Below are 17,435 nucleotides of genomic sequence, written 5' to 3'. Positions count from 1 at the left end.
TAAGAGGTTTGGACTTTGACAAGAAATGGAATGAAATGTAGGCTTATTTAGGGTACCCAACGTTAAATTTTACATCAACATTATATTTTACTATCAAGATGAATTAAAACACTTTGAAAGTATGCTAAAGTTCATTGAACGTATATCAGATATGATTAAAGTTTTTCTGTCCAATGCACTATATGATGTTCCTGATGAGATGTACATACAGAAATTCTGATTTTGTATTTCGCGACGAACGTTTTCCAACTAATTCGATTTTACAGTACAATCGATATGATAGTCATAGTGTCGTTATAGAGATACAAAAAGCGAATATTTTCAAAATAAAAATGCTGCTTTTGCACCATGAAAACCTAATTCTAAATTATCACTCTGCAAGGAAAGTCATCTTTTTTTTTCTTTAGAAACCCTCTTAATCCTCTAACTAAAATATCATGTAAACGATCGAATTGAAAATAAACAATGGCACGGAATTCCGCAGCTTGACAAGTCGTGTCATGTCAATGCCTTTACATGTATTTTATTCTACTATTTGTTCGCATTTTCATTTAGTTGTTTTGAAGTCGATTATTTGCTAAATTGAGAATTTAATTCTCCTGAACTAAATGTTATCCCACCTACTTCTAAATCTATTTTGTTGATATATGTTTACTACAATAGAGGTTATACGAAAGTTTATGTGTGATAATTTGTTGTTTCTTAGTATACGGCGCGCACGTTTCAATTAAAGGTCTAGAGAGATTTTTTATTACTTAAGTGGATCAGGTTAAAAGCAGGAATTTGGAAAATCATTTTTATTACATTATGTTGTTTAATAAAAAATAAATACTTCATAGTATGTATAACAGGAAGTGTACTAAAAATGTATAACTGAAATATCCGTCATCGTGGTTTGTTCAGAAAGTAGGCGAATTAATTGGTTAATGAGCTTTTTACATTCCAATAATGCAGTTGGGATTAACAATACAGAACATGGAGTCTAAACGAAACGTTTTCATTTTGGTTTGTTTCATAGTGTTATTGTTACTGATGTTTGGATACAGCTATCGTCCTTTACGGGTAAGCGTTATGATATATAAAAAACATGAAAAAGCTGTGAAAATTTAATTCGTCTGAATTTATCTCCATATTAACACACACGATAGTGAAATATGCTTATATGTGTTCCTCTTAAGGTGTAACAACCGATATCAAATATAAAATATAATTGTAGCCGAAACAAATCTTCTTGGAGAAAAGGGAAGAAATAATGAAAATTTCTATAGATATCATAGATATATACATAATCAAAGTATATACTTAAAAATGTCTGTAAATCTATAATTGGTATACGCTTTCAAATTTCAAAGATCTAGTGCGATTTTATTTTTCAACTGGAAAGAAAACAGAAATAAAATTGTATCAAGTATTTTATCAAATTGAAAATAATAACTGAGAGAATGAATTGCATTACTTAAGGATTGTATTCATGAAATATATATATAAACACACACATACATATATAAATATATATATATATATATCAAATTCAAATGCCTTTCTAACAGTATTTAATTACAAAAAATACAAACTAGTTTCGCCTATCGGCTCTTCATAGTGTATATACAATGTAACGTGACGTTACTATGGTAATGACGCGACGTCAATATAAAGGGACGTAATTCTGACGTTATTTGTATCAAAGGGGCGTAATTAGAAAATATTGTTATTTGATTATTCAGAATGAAATTGTCACTGTAGTCTATCAAGTTTTTGTTTAAAACATTTTATAAAATAATTTTCTTTTCTTTCGCTAACCTACATTAAACACTATCTGATTTCATTTAAAAAATGGAAACATTTGAAACTTTGGATCTTTATTACTGCAAACACCAGTATGGTTCCTTAGTGGAATTTTTCTAGTTGAATGGTCTCTTATTTGTTGTGCGTGAATAGTTCTGTTATTCTTGTTCTTAATTTATCGCCAGTTTGGCCAACATAATATTCTCCACATCCGTTGCAGGTGATACATATAGTACATTCTTTACGTCATAGGACATAATTTCGTTTACATAAAATGTTTTGCAGTTAAAGTTATTGATAGATTTACTTCAACATAAAATGTCCAATTGCATGGCCAGTATGACATCAATACATACAACAAACAATAAACAATGTATAAATTAATATAGCCATGTAAATCCACATGATATGTCAGGGATAACACACAAAAAAGAGTTTTAATAAACTCTTATTTCCATTGTGGTCTTTGAGATGTAGTGTTGTATGACATAGGAAGAATCAATGAATAAGAATTATTCTGAGTTGCCGAGAAACATTTAATGACTAGGCTATGACTAGACTATACTAAAAATGTTTAAAGCACATGTAAAAATCCAACATTTAAATGACTAGACTATCTATCTGAACAAATTATAGCACATGTTGTAAAAGTTAAATAGAATTAAAAAAATGTTCCTTGAGCCTAGATTTAAAAGAAGAGATAGTTCTAGAATCCCTGTTATATTGAGGCAAACTGTTCCACAGGGTGCACCCCATATAGGGAAAAGACTTTTGACAAAGCCTTAGACTTAATGAATAGCATATCTCTTGCTTTCTGACACTGTATCATATGGACAGTCAGAGTTTGAACCAACCTTTACCCTGAAACTTGTAGAGTAATTATTGACAGCACTGACGAGGGTAAAATTATCACTCATACAATTATGAGGGAGCAAGGTTTGAATTAATTTTGAAAACATGACAAAGAGTAATTTGGTTCACTCTATCTGCAACAGGTAACCAGTTAATATTTGAAAAATGCTCTTTACCTATATGAGACCTAGGGTGTAAACTTAATACAAATCTTATGAGCTTATTTTGAGTGACCTGTGAACAGATGAAGCATAGTCAAAATGACGGTGTAACAGGGAAGAGACTAAACGGTGTTTTGTGTGTCGGGTAAGAAATTTACTTTAACGATTCAAAAATTGTAACTTAACATCGGATTTCTTGATTACAAATCTAGACATAGCATCAAAGGACAAACACAAATCAAGGTATTTAACTGATTTTGGTTCGATCGTTTGATCATTGCAGTTTATATCAAGATTGGATTGGGATATTAACCTTTTTGGGACCCGAATAAAATAGATTCTGTCTTGCCAATATGCAAAGACAGCTTATTACAAACAAGCCACTGACTGAAAATATTCAAGTCAGGACTCAAAATCTGTTCGATGTCTCGCTTGTTTTTGGCCGAGACAAGGATTGCTGAATCATCTGCATAAAGTAAAGGCTTGTTCTTTATAGCGGCAGACATGTCATTCACGTAGATAAAAAAGGGCCTAAAATTGACCCTTGGGGACACCACAGGATATATTGGCTGTTGAGAACAGAACACCTGTTGATGTCTGTCTGACAGAGAAGAAGAAAAAAATAACAGGGAAATATCAGAGAGACCTGTAGCTTTCATTTTCATTAAGAGAATGGAATGAGTAACAGTATCAAATGCCTTTCGAAATCCAAAAGAACCAAGCGAACAAGATAACCTTAGTCCATTTGAAAACGGACATATTCAGTGAGATGAACAAGACAAGCATCGGTGGAAAACCCATGCCGGAAACCTGATTGAAACTCAAACAAGAGCCTATTTTGGATTAGGTATTCCTCCAATTGATCATAAATGACCCTCTCTATGACTTTAGAGACAACACTTAATATGGAGACTGGACAACATCTGTCTTGTCATTATTCTTGTATCTACTCGGGCAGACTTAAGGTCATCGGGAACCGAAGCCTGTATAATAAATAGGTTAACAATATGTAAGTCGACGGTGTAAGTCTAGAAACGTCTGTTACTACTTGTTTGAGACTAAACATATCGCACATAGAATCTAAACTTCTAACTAGTTGGCATCTACAATCAGACACGCCTGTGCTGAAGTCCCCTAAGACCACTGTTTCAGATTATTAAAAGACGAATTTGCTGAAAAGTTTGCTTCTACAATTACATAAAAATATATTTTGTTTCGGCGGTCTGTATAAAACATCACAAATGGGTTTAGATTTTAGAAGCAGAATATCAATAAATTTTCCTTCTAAGTCCTGGTGATTGAAATCTTCTCTATTGTTGAAAGCGATGTCCTTGCATGTGTAAATACAAACACCTCCACCATGCCGGTTGCGGTCGTTACGTTGAATAACAGAATCCTCTTTCTTAACGTCAGAATCAAAAATAGACTCATCAAGCCATTTTCAGTTAATAAAATGCAGGATGCTTTGGTCTTTCTTGCAATCATGCGAATTCCGTCGATTTTCGGCAGAAGACTGCTAACATTCAAGTGAATAAAATGCATGCCTCTTCTTTTGAAATTACTATAATTGTCTATGCCTGGGCACGGGTGAATGTCGCCACAAAGTAACAAGCAATGTTTTATCCACTTGGATCTACAGTCCAAGATATTGTATCTACAATGAGTAAACTGCCTTCCGGACTTTTTGGCAACTATATGATTTGATGAAACATTATGCTCATAGAATGAATGTTCGCTTAATGTGAAACTAACATGCAGGGAACTATGAATCTAGATGATTGACGACACTTGTCCGAAAATTTGCTTGTCAGGATAAACTGACACTTTGATTTCATGTTGATTAACATTTGTACACAAGCGCACGATAAAAGGTAAGATATGCAATAGCAGGCTTACAGTGTCCACTTCCATTGTAATTTGACTTGTTAATTGCTTCTGACTGGTACAATATTAAATTATTGAAATTTTAATTTGTTTACAAACATTCGACTTCCTAGGTCAAACACCACTAAATGCCATGGAGTCTGAGTTATAGCAGTTGCTTTTTTTATATTGTTGCATAAACTACAGTTTGGTCTTTTGCATCTTGTAACGGTAAAAATTTCACTTTTAATAGACTTTATTTTAAATCTAGCTTTTGTCAAATGCTTTTTAAGGTTTGGTAATTGCCTTTTGCTTTTGATTAGTTTTGAATTTGCGAGTACCTCTTTCAATTTAGTGTCTGACATTATTATAGGTAAATTATTTGTGATAACTGTATATAGTTCAGGGCTTTTAGGGTTGAATGTAGACACGTAAAGGTATTGTGTCTTTAAGTGGTTTGATTTGTTTTGGAGTGATAGTTTTATGATAATTTATCTTAAGATAATTTATCTTAAGAAGCGGTGACATAAGTTCTTTAAAGCGTACATTCCTAATGTTAGTACCTGAAACAATTGTGCAAATACGTCTTGCTGAATTATATGGTATGCTTAATTTTGTATGTTTAGAGTGGCATGCTTTAAAATTAAGGTATTGTTTTGTATATGTTGTTTTAAAGAAAATGTCTGCTGAAAGATGGCAACCATTTTCTTAATCGGAATATCCAAAAAAGATAATTGTGTTTCCCCTATTTCTGTTTTGAATTTTATATCTTGGTGTAAATTATTTAACAGGGTGTGGAAATGCTCAAGTAGTCATCTAGAAATCGTTTCCAGCTCTTTTTTATATATGTAGCAAATGTTGTGTCTGTCGCATGTTCACAGATTGTGTAAAGTATTTCTTCCAGGTAACCTAATACTACTTTTGCATATGTAGGTGCAAATTTTTGTTCCCATAGCTGTTCCCCTGATTTGATTATAAAATGTTCGATTAAATGAAAAAAAAATCTAAAATTGTTTTGATGCCATTTAAGATGAATTCTTTTGTAAATCTATTATGAATACAATCAGGATGTTTTCCCAGCCAAGGTTGAATTGCTTCTAGTCCCAGTCTGTAAAAAATATTTGTTTTAAGGTCTGTAACGTCTAATGAAACTTATATTGCATCTTTAATTGTACTTGATTGAATGAGGGAAATACAGACGATATCATCTCTATTGTAACTTAAAGCATGAGAGACAAAGGATTTTAATAAAATATTTATGAGGTTACTAAGTCTATTTGTTTCACATATTAGGCCTACTACTATCGGTCTAAATTTGAGATCATCTGAGTCTCCTAATTCTATATACTTAGTATTTTGTTCAATGCATTTATCTTTTAGAAGCTTACTTTTATGAATTTCAGGCAAACTATAAAACATACTGGGTTTGAATTCAAAGTTTAATAAGTAATCTATTTCTTTCCTGCTAATATCTCTACTAAATTTAATAACATCTCTTATTTTCTTAAATGTTATTTTAGAACATGTTTCATCAGTTTCTCCATAACATGTTTTATCTTCAACCATTTCTAGAATTTTTAGTTTATAATAATTCTTATTCATTTTAACTAATCCTCCCCCTTCGTCTGCCTGTTTGATTACAATGTTGTCATTTTTTAAGGACGTTATTACTTTCCTTTCCTCCAACGTTATATTAAATTTCTGATTGACATGTAAATATGTGTATTGAAAGTTTTTATTGGCTTCGATAAACTGGACTTAATTCATATTACGACCTTTAGGTGGTGCAAAATTGCTCTTGTTACATACTAATGAATCATCACTATCTACAATTTTATCATGAAAAAATTCTTTCAGTCTACGTTTTCTATGGAATTCATTTAAATTTTAAGATCTCTCAAGAATAAAAAAGACCCGGAACGGGAACAAAGGAACAAAATGTAAAATTATAAAATGACTTCACACGCCATTTTAGATTTTCTTAAATTTTGATAAAAAAGTAACAAACTTGTTTCGCCGTGATGGCTCATCAGTGTGTCTAAATATATAACAATTAAAGAAAGGGAAGTAATATGACGTTGTCGTCAATGTAACAAGGGACGTAATTTTTGAAGTCAAACAGGGGAGATTACCCCATTTATATTATACCAGATTTATATAGCGCCCTTTTCATGATAAGCACTTTCAAAGGCGCATATCATATCGCAAAGGTAGCTATTCAGGGCGCCAAATTCAACATCTTCCGGTACAGAAACAGATCGATCTGACAAGAGTGACAGAGTGAGACAAAGCCCCCAGAACAAAGAAAGAGAAATCAGTCCTTTTAAATACAGGGCTGCCCGGCTAACATAGCCAAGCTCTATGTGAATAGACAGTCTGGTTCTTTAACGTGTCCGGTGTATAGTATCGACATATGCAAAATCGTCTTTCCTGGGAAGAACCAGTTCTAGCCTCTGAATAAGTTGGTAGACACTCAAGAGCATCATAGAAATTCCCAGTGCCTGATGAGTGATTCGAATCCCTGACCTCTTGATTGACAGTCAAGCGTGTTACCACTAGACAATCGTAAATGCAGAAGGCTACACTGTTTATCGAGCTAATTAATGCACTAATTGTGATATCTATGTAGTGATTCATGACTACTTAGCAACGTCATTCTTGAAGATCCATTAGAACGGTGAAACCTGTTGAATGTTTTCTATGCACAGTTTGAATTTCCATTCCCATAATAAATATGCATATAGCAGATTTAGAACATTCGTCATGTTAATTCTCCATATATTTACCCATATTTGTGATTTTAATTCACACTTTGGATATTTGTATACATATATAGTATACTGTACCTTATGTTTGGGTTTGCATTCTATTACTTCTTAGCATCAGTACCAATCGCGTAAGTTTAAATGTAATTTCATTTGTTATTGATATAAAGCACATGTATTTCATGTACCAACAAAAAGAAAATTATTTTGGTTGGCCTCCACCTCAACCTTCTGAGAGAGGGGTGTAAATATTGCATATGACACATTGTCTCGCTATGGTAAGCATTTATGCCAATTTGTTTTAGTTATCACCTAGACGGGTAAATCGCTACAAACCATTCACAGATAATGAAATATGGTGTTGTAGTAGCGTGTTATTAATAGTTGATATGTAGACACTGGCTCAGGACAGAAAAAAAAAACCCAAATTGTTTCATTTCAAAACAATAGCGATATCAAACGAGCCTGACTTGTACATGTGCGTTGGGACTGTTATTTAGCTCATGCTACGTTATACCGATTGTTCTTATGAAATGCGAGTTACTACGAATTCACAGTTAGCTATTTGACATGTTTAAAATATGTCATCCGTAAAACCAGTTATGTACATAATTTGTAGGATAGATTTTAGGCTAAGACGACATATACTTTAAGAGCTGGATTTATATGCTAGTTTTTTTTTTCCATTTATAATAAAAAAAAATAGATTGTTCATTCGAAGTTAAAGAGAACATCATTGTCTTGCTAATGGAATGAAACAACCCATTCACTTTACTGTGAACTAATATCTTTTTTCAAATTTGGATATCAATCAAACACCCACAATAGTCCTGAAGGTTCTGTTTCTATAGCACATGCGTAAACTACATGAACACAGATGTTACTTACAGTAATTGATTGGCTATATGATATTATTAAAAGGATTTGTTTATTATGTATATCTTATTAATGGACTTAAACCTAGACTGCTATTATTTTACTTTTTTCCTCTATACTATCAACGCATCGTTTTTTTTTTTAGATTTAATTAAGTTGTCATCAATAGATCATGGCTTTGATAAAAAAAAATTTAATGGTTACACAGATGAGCAAATAGTGGTTTTCGAACTTGGGCATAAAACAATGAAAGTTGAAGCCTGATATCAGCGCATAAGAAACTTTAATGGCTCTACACAAAGTTTGTTTCACGTCTCAAATTTATGATGATCACTGAAAAAGATAATGAGTTATATAAACATGAAACAAGTATTTGCCAACATTTTATAAGAACATTTACATCAAAAGCAATTTCTGGACATTTTTGTTGAAATATAGACAGATTATTTTGACTTGTCATGCAAAAGGATTATTGCTACCAAAAGATTATTCAGTTGTCGTTGTGATATTAAAATGTTTTTCCTTGTAAACTTGCAAATAGTTACTGGTGTATTCAAATGACCAATACAGTGAATTTACGTAGAATAAAAACTGAAAGAGGATTCTTTTGGCAGCGCAGAATGCAATAAAAACAAACAAAATAATAGCAGTTTCAATATGATAATTCTTACAATGATATTTGTGCCACTGACAGTTCCTTTATTTGCTTGCATTATTGTCAAATTGTTTTACCTTTTCCATTCGTTTTGTATGTGTAAATGCAAATAGTTTAGACATCTATATATGACCTGCGTACTTTGAGCTTTGTAATATGCCATAGCCATAAAGTTTATTGTGAATCGTAAACACAGCTGTTATAAAGGTTTATCTTTGTGAACATCGATGTAAATATAGCATGTTACGTTTTCACCTTTCTGGATTAAATGTTGATCTATAATATTACCATTGCAGAGTATACAAATTAAAAAGTCCGAAGCTATGAATGATAACAACCTTTATTTAGTACCTACTGAAGACATCATAGAGAAAATGGACAACGACACGATCTATTTATTGTTTGATAAGTAAGTATCAAACGATTACTCAGATATCTTTCCGAGACATAATGTCCATTATTTAAACATACTTAGTTACTCATCCAAATTACGGAAAAAGAATCATGCCGGTTTATCGGGTTAAATCTTGCTATGATATGTGAAGTCCCACATGTGACGTATTGTCCATGTGCATGTATTAGACTCCAAATGTAGGTCAATGAACTTGAAGCATCATTAAATATAGTAATGCCAGTCTTAAAAGACCGAGTCGCAGTTGAATAGCTAAGCATAGTTATATATTGAAGACAGCTAATCTAAGGCAAAATTTAATTATCAAAGTTAACCATGTGAAAAAAAGTACGGTTTAGGACTGCAATCGATACCCCTCCATATAGCACGTATTCATACCATATTTCAGGTTAAATGTTCACTTACACGAAATTTAATTGCTATTAAATAAAAGAACATCATTATTTTTTGCACCGGAAGAATTTTTAATTAGCTGTGCATAAGAAGTACTGTATTGACGGCTCGTTATTCGATTGAGTCAATCCCTGTAAGACTTTGGAGTCGAACCACGCTTTATCCATCATTTCAACATTTTGAGAGAATCAATCCCAAATGTCAATATGTAGTTACTTTATTCGTTTCCGGGCAAAATAATGACAAATGATAGAGTGGTTCCAGCTGGTTGAATTTATACTTTTGAAGTATCTGACTTTATTTTTACTTAATAAACCATCGTCAATACCACCAGTAAGAAAATGCACTTCCAAAAATTTTACAAAATACCTGGCTCATCAAAACGGCGGATAAAATTCAGAGATATTTAGAAAAGATCGACACAACATACGCACACTAGCATCATTAATCTAGTTTGGAGCATAGGTTATTATTGCATTAAGTTTATGGACCTGTCACTATAAAGCAGTTTTAGTTGCATAACATGCCATGACGATGAAAAGCCTACTCACGTGTACGTATTTGTCAGTAGAAACTAATAAAGATATGACAAATAAAGTGCCTCATTTCCAACGAAACAAGCTGGAAACGCTTTGCTCTGATCTAATACACTTATTTGGTACAATCTTCTTAGTTATATAATGGATTTTTTTTATCCGAAATCATCCGTAACAAAACCTGCTTTTCTTAAATTAAAACATGTTTTATACGTCCATTCAGGTTAAATGTATATTACACGCATGAAACAAGTACCGCCAAAAATTTGATTACTAAATTTTTCACCACTACATTTTTAGAGAGGCAGAAGACTATTAAAGAAACACCTTGTCCCGTCCTGTCAGTCTTGTCCCGTCCCAGCTAGTTAGATATCATGTTGGAACATACAGTGTATATGTATTTGTAGAATCATTGGACGAGTTTAAATACCAGGTCCTCTAACTCTGACTTTTATTCTAACAAAATCGTTTGTCATCGAATGCGTTCTAAGACTGACATTTCCTTTGATATTTCTGAAATCAAACTTCACGCAAACATTTGAATTCATAGTGTCAATTTACACACAAAGCCTCTTGACTCTGCAGTATATTGTACAAAATATTTTCCCTTTTAGAATTACAACTGCGACTCAATTGATGTTTTTGCTTTAAACATGAACGGAAGAAATGAAAGTTTTGTATTTGAACTTCAAAGCAGGTTGAAACGATCAAAAGTAAATTAAAGGTCTTACAATTATGATTTCATATTTTAACAAAAATATTCCCATTTTCCATGTTGATGTTTAGGTCACAAAATTTTCAGGTCATTTTCTTACTTTATAAATATTTATACTTTAATAACACTGCCTTCTAATATCTAATGTCCAATAATTCTGACTTTTATTGTGACAAAATTATTTAGGTTTTTGTCATCTGAAAGAAAAATACTTTTTGTTCCCTATAGGTATGTTGTTCAAAACCAGTTTTACTGCTCTAATTTATTACGACAAGGGCCATGGAATGCGTCAGGAAAAACTATATGTGCCGATGACTCATTCAAGCCAAGTTCTCCATGTATTCTGTATTCATTCGGGTAAGGACACAACTTGCAAATCAATAACTGTAATTTTAAATTATTTTAGTACTGATTGATGATGGATTTTTTTCTTGTTTTTTTTTTTTTTTTCTGTTAATATTTTAGCGTTTTAAAGCACGTACTTAAACGAAAGAACTCTAAAATAAATAATTACTCATGAATCAGGGTTGTATATGCGTACAGTTTAATGTAATCTTTTTAAGTCTTGGTAACAAATAGCAATATTTTCCGGTTCAAAACGGCAGTGAAACGCACTTGTTGTCAAAACATATGATTTTCGTGTTTTTTTTTTTTTTTTTTTTTTTTTTTTTTTTTTTTTTTTTCATTTTAAACACTTTCGAACTATACACATTTCAAAAATAAACTAAAGTTAAAATATGACCATATTTTATGAGGACCGATTTAGAATATTATTATTTTTTGTTTAATAATGTTTGATTAATGCATTCGATCTGACATAAATAAATTCGCCCTATATCTGATTTCCAAAACTTCCAAATAATATCAACCATTCCAATACTGATTACAATTTGACATGTTATTACTGAATTGATATATTCTAAAAATGCATTTTCCGCATTTTTTTTTAAATTGGCAAACTGTATTGGAAGAGTTATGCATTGGAAGAGTTATTCACTTTATATAAAGATTTTCCGGATTTAGTATACAGAACTTAAAAGATAAGAAAACATTCATTTTTGATGTGAAACAAAAAAAAAAGACCAATAAGTAAAAAATGGTTTACTTATGTTATTGTACAATAAAAGCACTATCTCTTTGTCCGCAAATCGAAACCTGTGCTATTTCTAAATAGATATTGCCTATGACGTCACAGATCTTTACATACGTGAGTGTGCTATTACTGAAATTATGGTCCTTAAATAAATTAACTTGCCTGAAGTTTTTACAAGAATGCTAGCTATAAAAAGTCTTTCCATACACGTCAGTGGCATAAACTTAAAACATACTTTTATTCATTTCTCAGATCAAAATTGGATTTTGCCTTTGAAGAGGCCAGCTGGAAGTCATTCGGATGCGAAATACACACATTTGACCCAAGGTATGTACTTTGGAAACTTCACTTTCTTTCAAAAACGGTAATGCTCTTTTTGTAATGATTAAATAAGTATAGTCTTTGAACTGATGATATTATAAAAAAAAAGAACGTGACGGCATCATACCGTGAATTACTACACCTGCAACAACTTAGTAATATACCTACGTGGTATATCGAAACAAAGCGCCAAAACAACATTTCTTAAAAGCGAGGAAATAAAAAAGACACAAAGTGTATAATTTAAAGGAATTATTTCAACAAAGGTGATATGATACAAATCTATTCGTTATCGCTTCGTAAAAACTTCGCATACGTTGATATGTCGTTAAGACCAGACCAAAGTGATTGCTTTAATGGCATTGAATGAAATTAAATGTCTCATTCATGCTTTTGGCAGGATGAACCAAACTGTACAATTATTGTTAAGAATAGCATGTCAGTATTCGTCAAAAACTTCAATATTGAAATAATTTATTTATATATAACAATGATTTATTTTGCAACGATTGTTCCTAATTAATTTTGTTCCTGAAAACAGAATTTGGTACTGTTGGTACTTTCTCGATTAGTATCAATTGATAATGTTTTCCAAATTATTGTTAACATATACAATGCAATATCATAAAGTGATGTGTTGTTAACAATAATCAATTATACGGCTTGGGGAATCCATCTTCCGGCAGTCTGTGAAAGGGACGTTTTAGTAATCACATTGCTTCACAGGACCGAAAGTATATATAATACTCAGTTTATTTTTAGGATACCCGAACATCTTTTAATGTAGACAGATTTCCAAGAAGTTAATACTTAACAAATAAAGTTAATGTATATTATATCGGGATATTTAAACACTAACATTACAGATTAAATATTTTTTATTACAAATTATTGAGTGTTTATCATTGTCAAGATATTTGTTGTTTAAACAGAGTAGATATTATGGAAAATATACATGTATCGTTTTTCATAGAGTCACAACTCAGCTCATCCTACTCAGGCCATAAATTATAATTGTAACAAGTTTTGTTAGCAAATGAAGCTGAATAACCGCCAAATTATTAGGTAATTTAAAAAATGTTAAAACAGGGATATATATGAAATAGTTTGCAGGCATTTTGCTAAAAAATGCTAGATGAAATGAACAAATAACGTCCTAATAAATACATTTTAAAGTTTGAGATTACCAACCTTGTAGAACAAAACAAGAATTTAATTAAATCTATCTGTGTGTAAAGGAAACTAACAATTTGAAGAAACGAAAACAAAATTTTGATAATCTAAGTAATTCGATATACTGTGAATTCATCTATGACAATATCCAACAAGTAGTTACACTGTGCTGCCCGCTTCTTTATTTTAGGTGATATTTCTTATGAATTTCGGGTCAAAAATACTTAAATAGTATTACTTTCAATAAAACTAATGCAGTGTTAACCATCATATTCTTCCATTGCGAATTAAAAATATTGTTGACTTTGTAATCAGCTGTTAACTAAACAAAGATTCTGCCTTATAATCATATGTAAGATTTCAACTACAGTTCATTCCTATGTTTGCTTCTAAGAAAACTTAATTTAAAAAGGTTTCATCAAGAAATGGATTCACAATACATAACAGCCGTTGTGTCTTCCTTCAGCGTTTTACATGTGATCCACCCTACGCGAGTTGATAGCAATTACATTAATGTGCTGAACAGTCTTTTGGCTCTGCATGAAAAAGTTCGTCATAATTACATTCTAAGGTGTTCATAAATGAAAGATAAAGACGCAAACGACGCTCACAGATTTACGTACATGATTCGATCTTAGCTTCTTATAGCAAAACAAGCAACTATTTTTGAATGCGTTTTTTTTAGTTATACATGTACCTTAAGTTAAGGTGCCGATGACTATTGCTGTTTAGCTTGAAATCAAATACTTGTGTTTCAAGTACATTCTGTAATATTTCCGAAACGTGTAAGAATCGTCATATTTTGTACTTTTTTATCTATCTAAATCTAAATGGAGCTAACGTAGCCGCTCATTAGCCGGTTAACAAATACCCGAACATTGCGGCAATCTACTATGCATAAACATAACAACTATCATTTTTTTATTAATATTTATATAGATCACGAAAGACAGTGCCATATGAATATTTGGTTTACTAAGCGATAAAGCCACGAAACCAGGTTCTCTACTTTTGATATCTACATCTTCGATCTAAAATCTAAAATCAATGCACAAAGCAATTTGTTTAACAGTGAATGCAAGCACTAGAATTAAAAAAAAAAAAAACAAAAAAAAACATAACTGGTCCATTTTACCCGATGCCGTTCAAACGTATCTCTTAACCTGACTACTTACAAACCACATGCAACCACCATCATGTCAACTATTTCCATTCCAAGTTTAACCGCTGTATCTTATCCCTTATCAAAATTATTGCACGGAAACCGTTTTTCTATTTCAGTACAACTGGCCTTGGTCAGTCACCAAAATACAACCCCTACCTCGTCTCAGTCTAAGATATCTAGAAACTAAGTCAGGTGACAACAAGTCTACCTATACTGTATATACTGGTGGATACAATAACACTGAATTTGACTCGAGTGACCCCAGATACAAGCCCAACATTTATCTTGTAATAACCTATAAACACTAAGCTTTTTCAATAGTTGCACCCAAACTGAAATTCTTAAGCCGTGCTATTGACACCCATTGTCTCATATATAATCACAATTTTCATCACCTAGTCAACCCACATATTTAAGTAGCAGTGACCGTAAATAAAATTAAGATGTTCTCTACCTATATGAAAAGGTTCGGGGAAATCCCACGAAAAAAGATGCCTTTCAATTTTTTTTCTGTACTAGCAACAGTGTTCTTGTACTGACAGTGACTAAGAACCTAATGGCCGCAAAAGAAATACCATGATCGTTGTGTCATATAAGGCATACAATGTACCAAAGTCCTACCTAATTAGAGTACTTGAGCAGATATTATTTAGCAATTTCAAGTAACAGTGACCAAATAAATTATGCTAGCTTTACACATCAGTGTCTTATACTCCACGTTTGGTAACATAATGGCAATAGGAACTGGAATCCACCTTTTTGCCGAGGTTATTTGTATGTCCTTAAATGTACTTGAATGCATTATACATGTATACCCTAAACTTGCAAGAAAAGGAGAATAAATACTCTTATCTGGTCTTGTGGATGAATACCTATAGCCCAATCGAGTTAAATGCAAGTAGGTCAAATTTCAGTGATCAACTATGAAATATAAACAACATATAAATTAGATATTTATTAACAAATCTGCATAAAGTCTGAAAGTCAGCCTTCCATCTTGTACACTTGGTTAATCATATAATTATGAAGATTGCCTCAGTTCAAGATAGCTCCTGTATAATTATAACTTAACAGTATTTTTAAAGAAGCACATATCAACTTTCAGTCTACCAATAGTGCAGTCAAGAATACCTGTTTTCGTAAATTATCATCTTATCGGACTTTCGGGAAGAGATTTTGTCCAAACAGAGCCAGAGGTATGGAGACATCATGATTTGCCTCTCCGAAAGACGTGGGAGATGCAAAGGCTGTCTTCAATACGGAAGTCGCTTTCCCATACCGACGTAAGTGATACCACGATAATATGCAAGAAAGAAGTACGTTTTATTTCGGAAATACTCAAACAATAATCATCAGATGAAAGTTTGTAGTATTCCCCTTTCTTGTTCATTTGTTTTAAACTTGAGCTGACATTTATTTATCTTTACAACGCTGGGCTAGCGATGTAATTTGTTACAAGCCCTTTGCATTTTTGTAACTTTAAATAGGTTTTAGATAGAAAACCACACAGAAATAATTTATCTCACTTTAATATGAATGTGGTCGATAAATTGTCATATGTATCTAAACATAAACATAATAATAACTGTGGAAATGCTTCTTAAGAGAAATCCATATTTTAAGCAGTTCGTAGGGTAAGCTACCACGGACGGTGTGTAATGACGCACTCACAAATTCTATTTCATTTCAGAAATTAATAGACATTCTGAAGATAGATATAGAAGGATGGGAATGGGACGTCTTGTCAGATATTCTCCAAACGGGAGCTTTCAACAATGTTAAGCAACTTTGCTTGGAAGTACACTTTGGTTTTAGTTTTAAACATGTAATAAAAGAAGAAAAGTTGCAACTTAAGTTTACTAAAAATACATGGGGTAATGTTTCGATGAAAGACCAAATAAAGCTTCTTTTGCGATTATTCAATGCTGGATTCAGAATTACAGCGAAACAATCATTTGATTGGGGGTCAGTTCATGTGAAAAATAAACAAATCAGTACACTCGTTGAGTTAACGTTGGTTAATATAAATTTATTAAATAAAATAAGCTTATTTTCATCCGCAAAGGATGTATAGTGTATTTTCTTGTGTCTGTATAACATCAAAATATCTTAAACCTAGTAAACACAAGGTGATAAATGATTTTCAATTTTCTTTAATGTGCGTTGGAGTATGATAAGGACTACGAGTCTTTTTTTTTTTGGCAACTTAGAAGTAAGCGTTATATGTAAAATAGCTGTGTTGTAGCTTTCGTCAAAGAAGAAGATTTTTTCAAATTTCCTTACTTTAAGAAAACTGTTCTACGTAGCGAGGTAAGAGATACGGATTCAACAGTACATATTTATGTGGTGGGGGGGGGGGGGGGGGGTAGGGTGTTGGCGGTGAGGTTGGGTACAGTATTGCGCAGTACTTAATCTTGGATTTTAAAGGAATGATAATTTAGCATAGATCTATCATTGGTTATGAAGTTATTTAATGGTAGGCCCCAGATTTTGAAATAAAGAAATCAAACAACACAGAAAAGGACTGCATAACGAGTATACACTTAAATAATAAATCAGTACCTTTTAAAAAGTCAACATATAACTTTAGCAGGAAATAATTTGACATCAACTTTTCACTTTATTATTTTATTTATGTAGAAATGAACAGATAATTATTGTACAATATAT

General features: G+C 32.1%; 1 protein-coding gene across 1 annotated transcript; it reads left to right on the top strand.

Annotated features, from left to right (window-relative positions):
* Nucleotides 1-471: 471 nt before the first annotated feature.
* LOC123565699 (probable methyltransferase-like protein 24) lies at nucleotides 472-17,106 on the top strand. The gene is made up of 6 exons (XM_045359512.2): nucleotides 472-1,062; nucleotides 9,254-9,366; nucleotides 11,242-11,370; nucleotides 12,359-12,433; nucleotides 15,871-16,048; nucleotides 16,456-17,106. The coding sequence occupies exons 1-6, from the start codon at nucleotides 949-951 to the stop codon at nucleotides 16,837-16,839; spliced, it is 993 nt and encodes a 330-aa protein (XP_045215447.1). The 5' UTR covers nucleotides 472-948; the 3' UTR covers nucleotides 16,840-17,106.
* Nucleotides 17,107-17,435: the final 329 nt, after the last annotated feature.

Source organism: Mercenaria mercenaria, chromosome 8, assembly GCF_021730395.1.
Source record: "Mercenaria mercenaria strain notata chromosome 8, MADL_Memer_1, whole genome shotgun sequence".
NCBI lineage: Eukaryota > Metazoa > Mollusca > Bivalvia > Venerida > Veneridae > Mercenaria > Mercenaria mercenaria.
The sequence above is the reverse complement of the archived record's forward strand: the minus strand, read 5'-3'. Positions and strand labels throughout refer to the sequence as shown.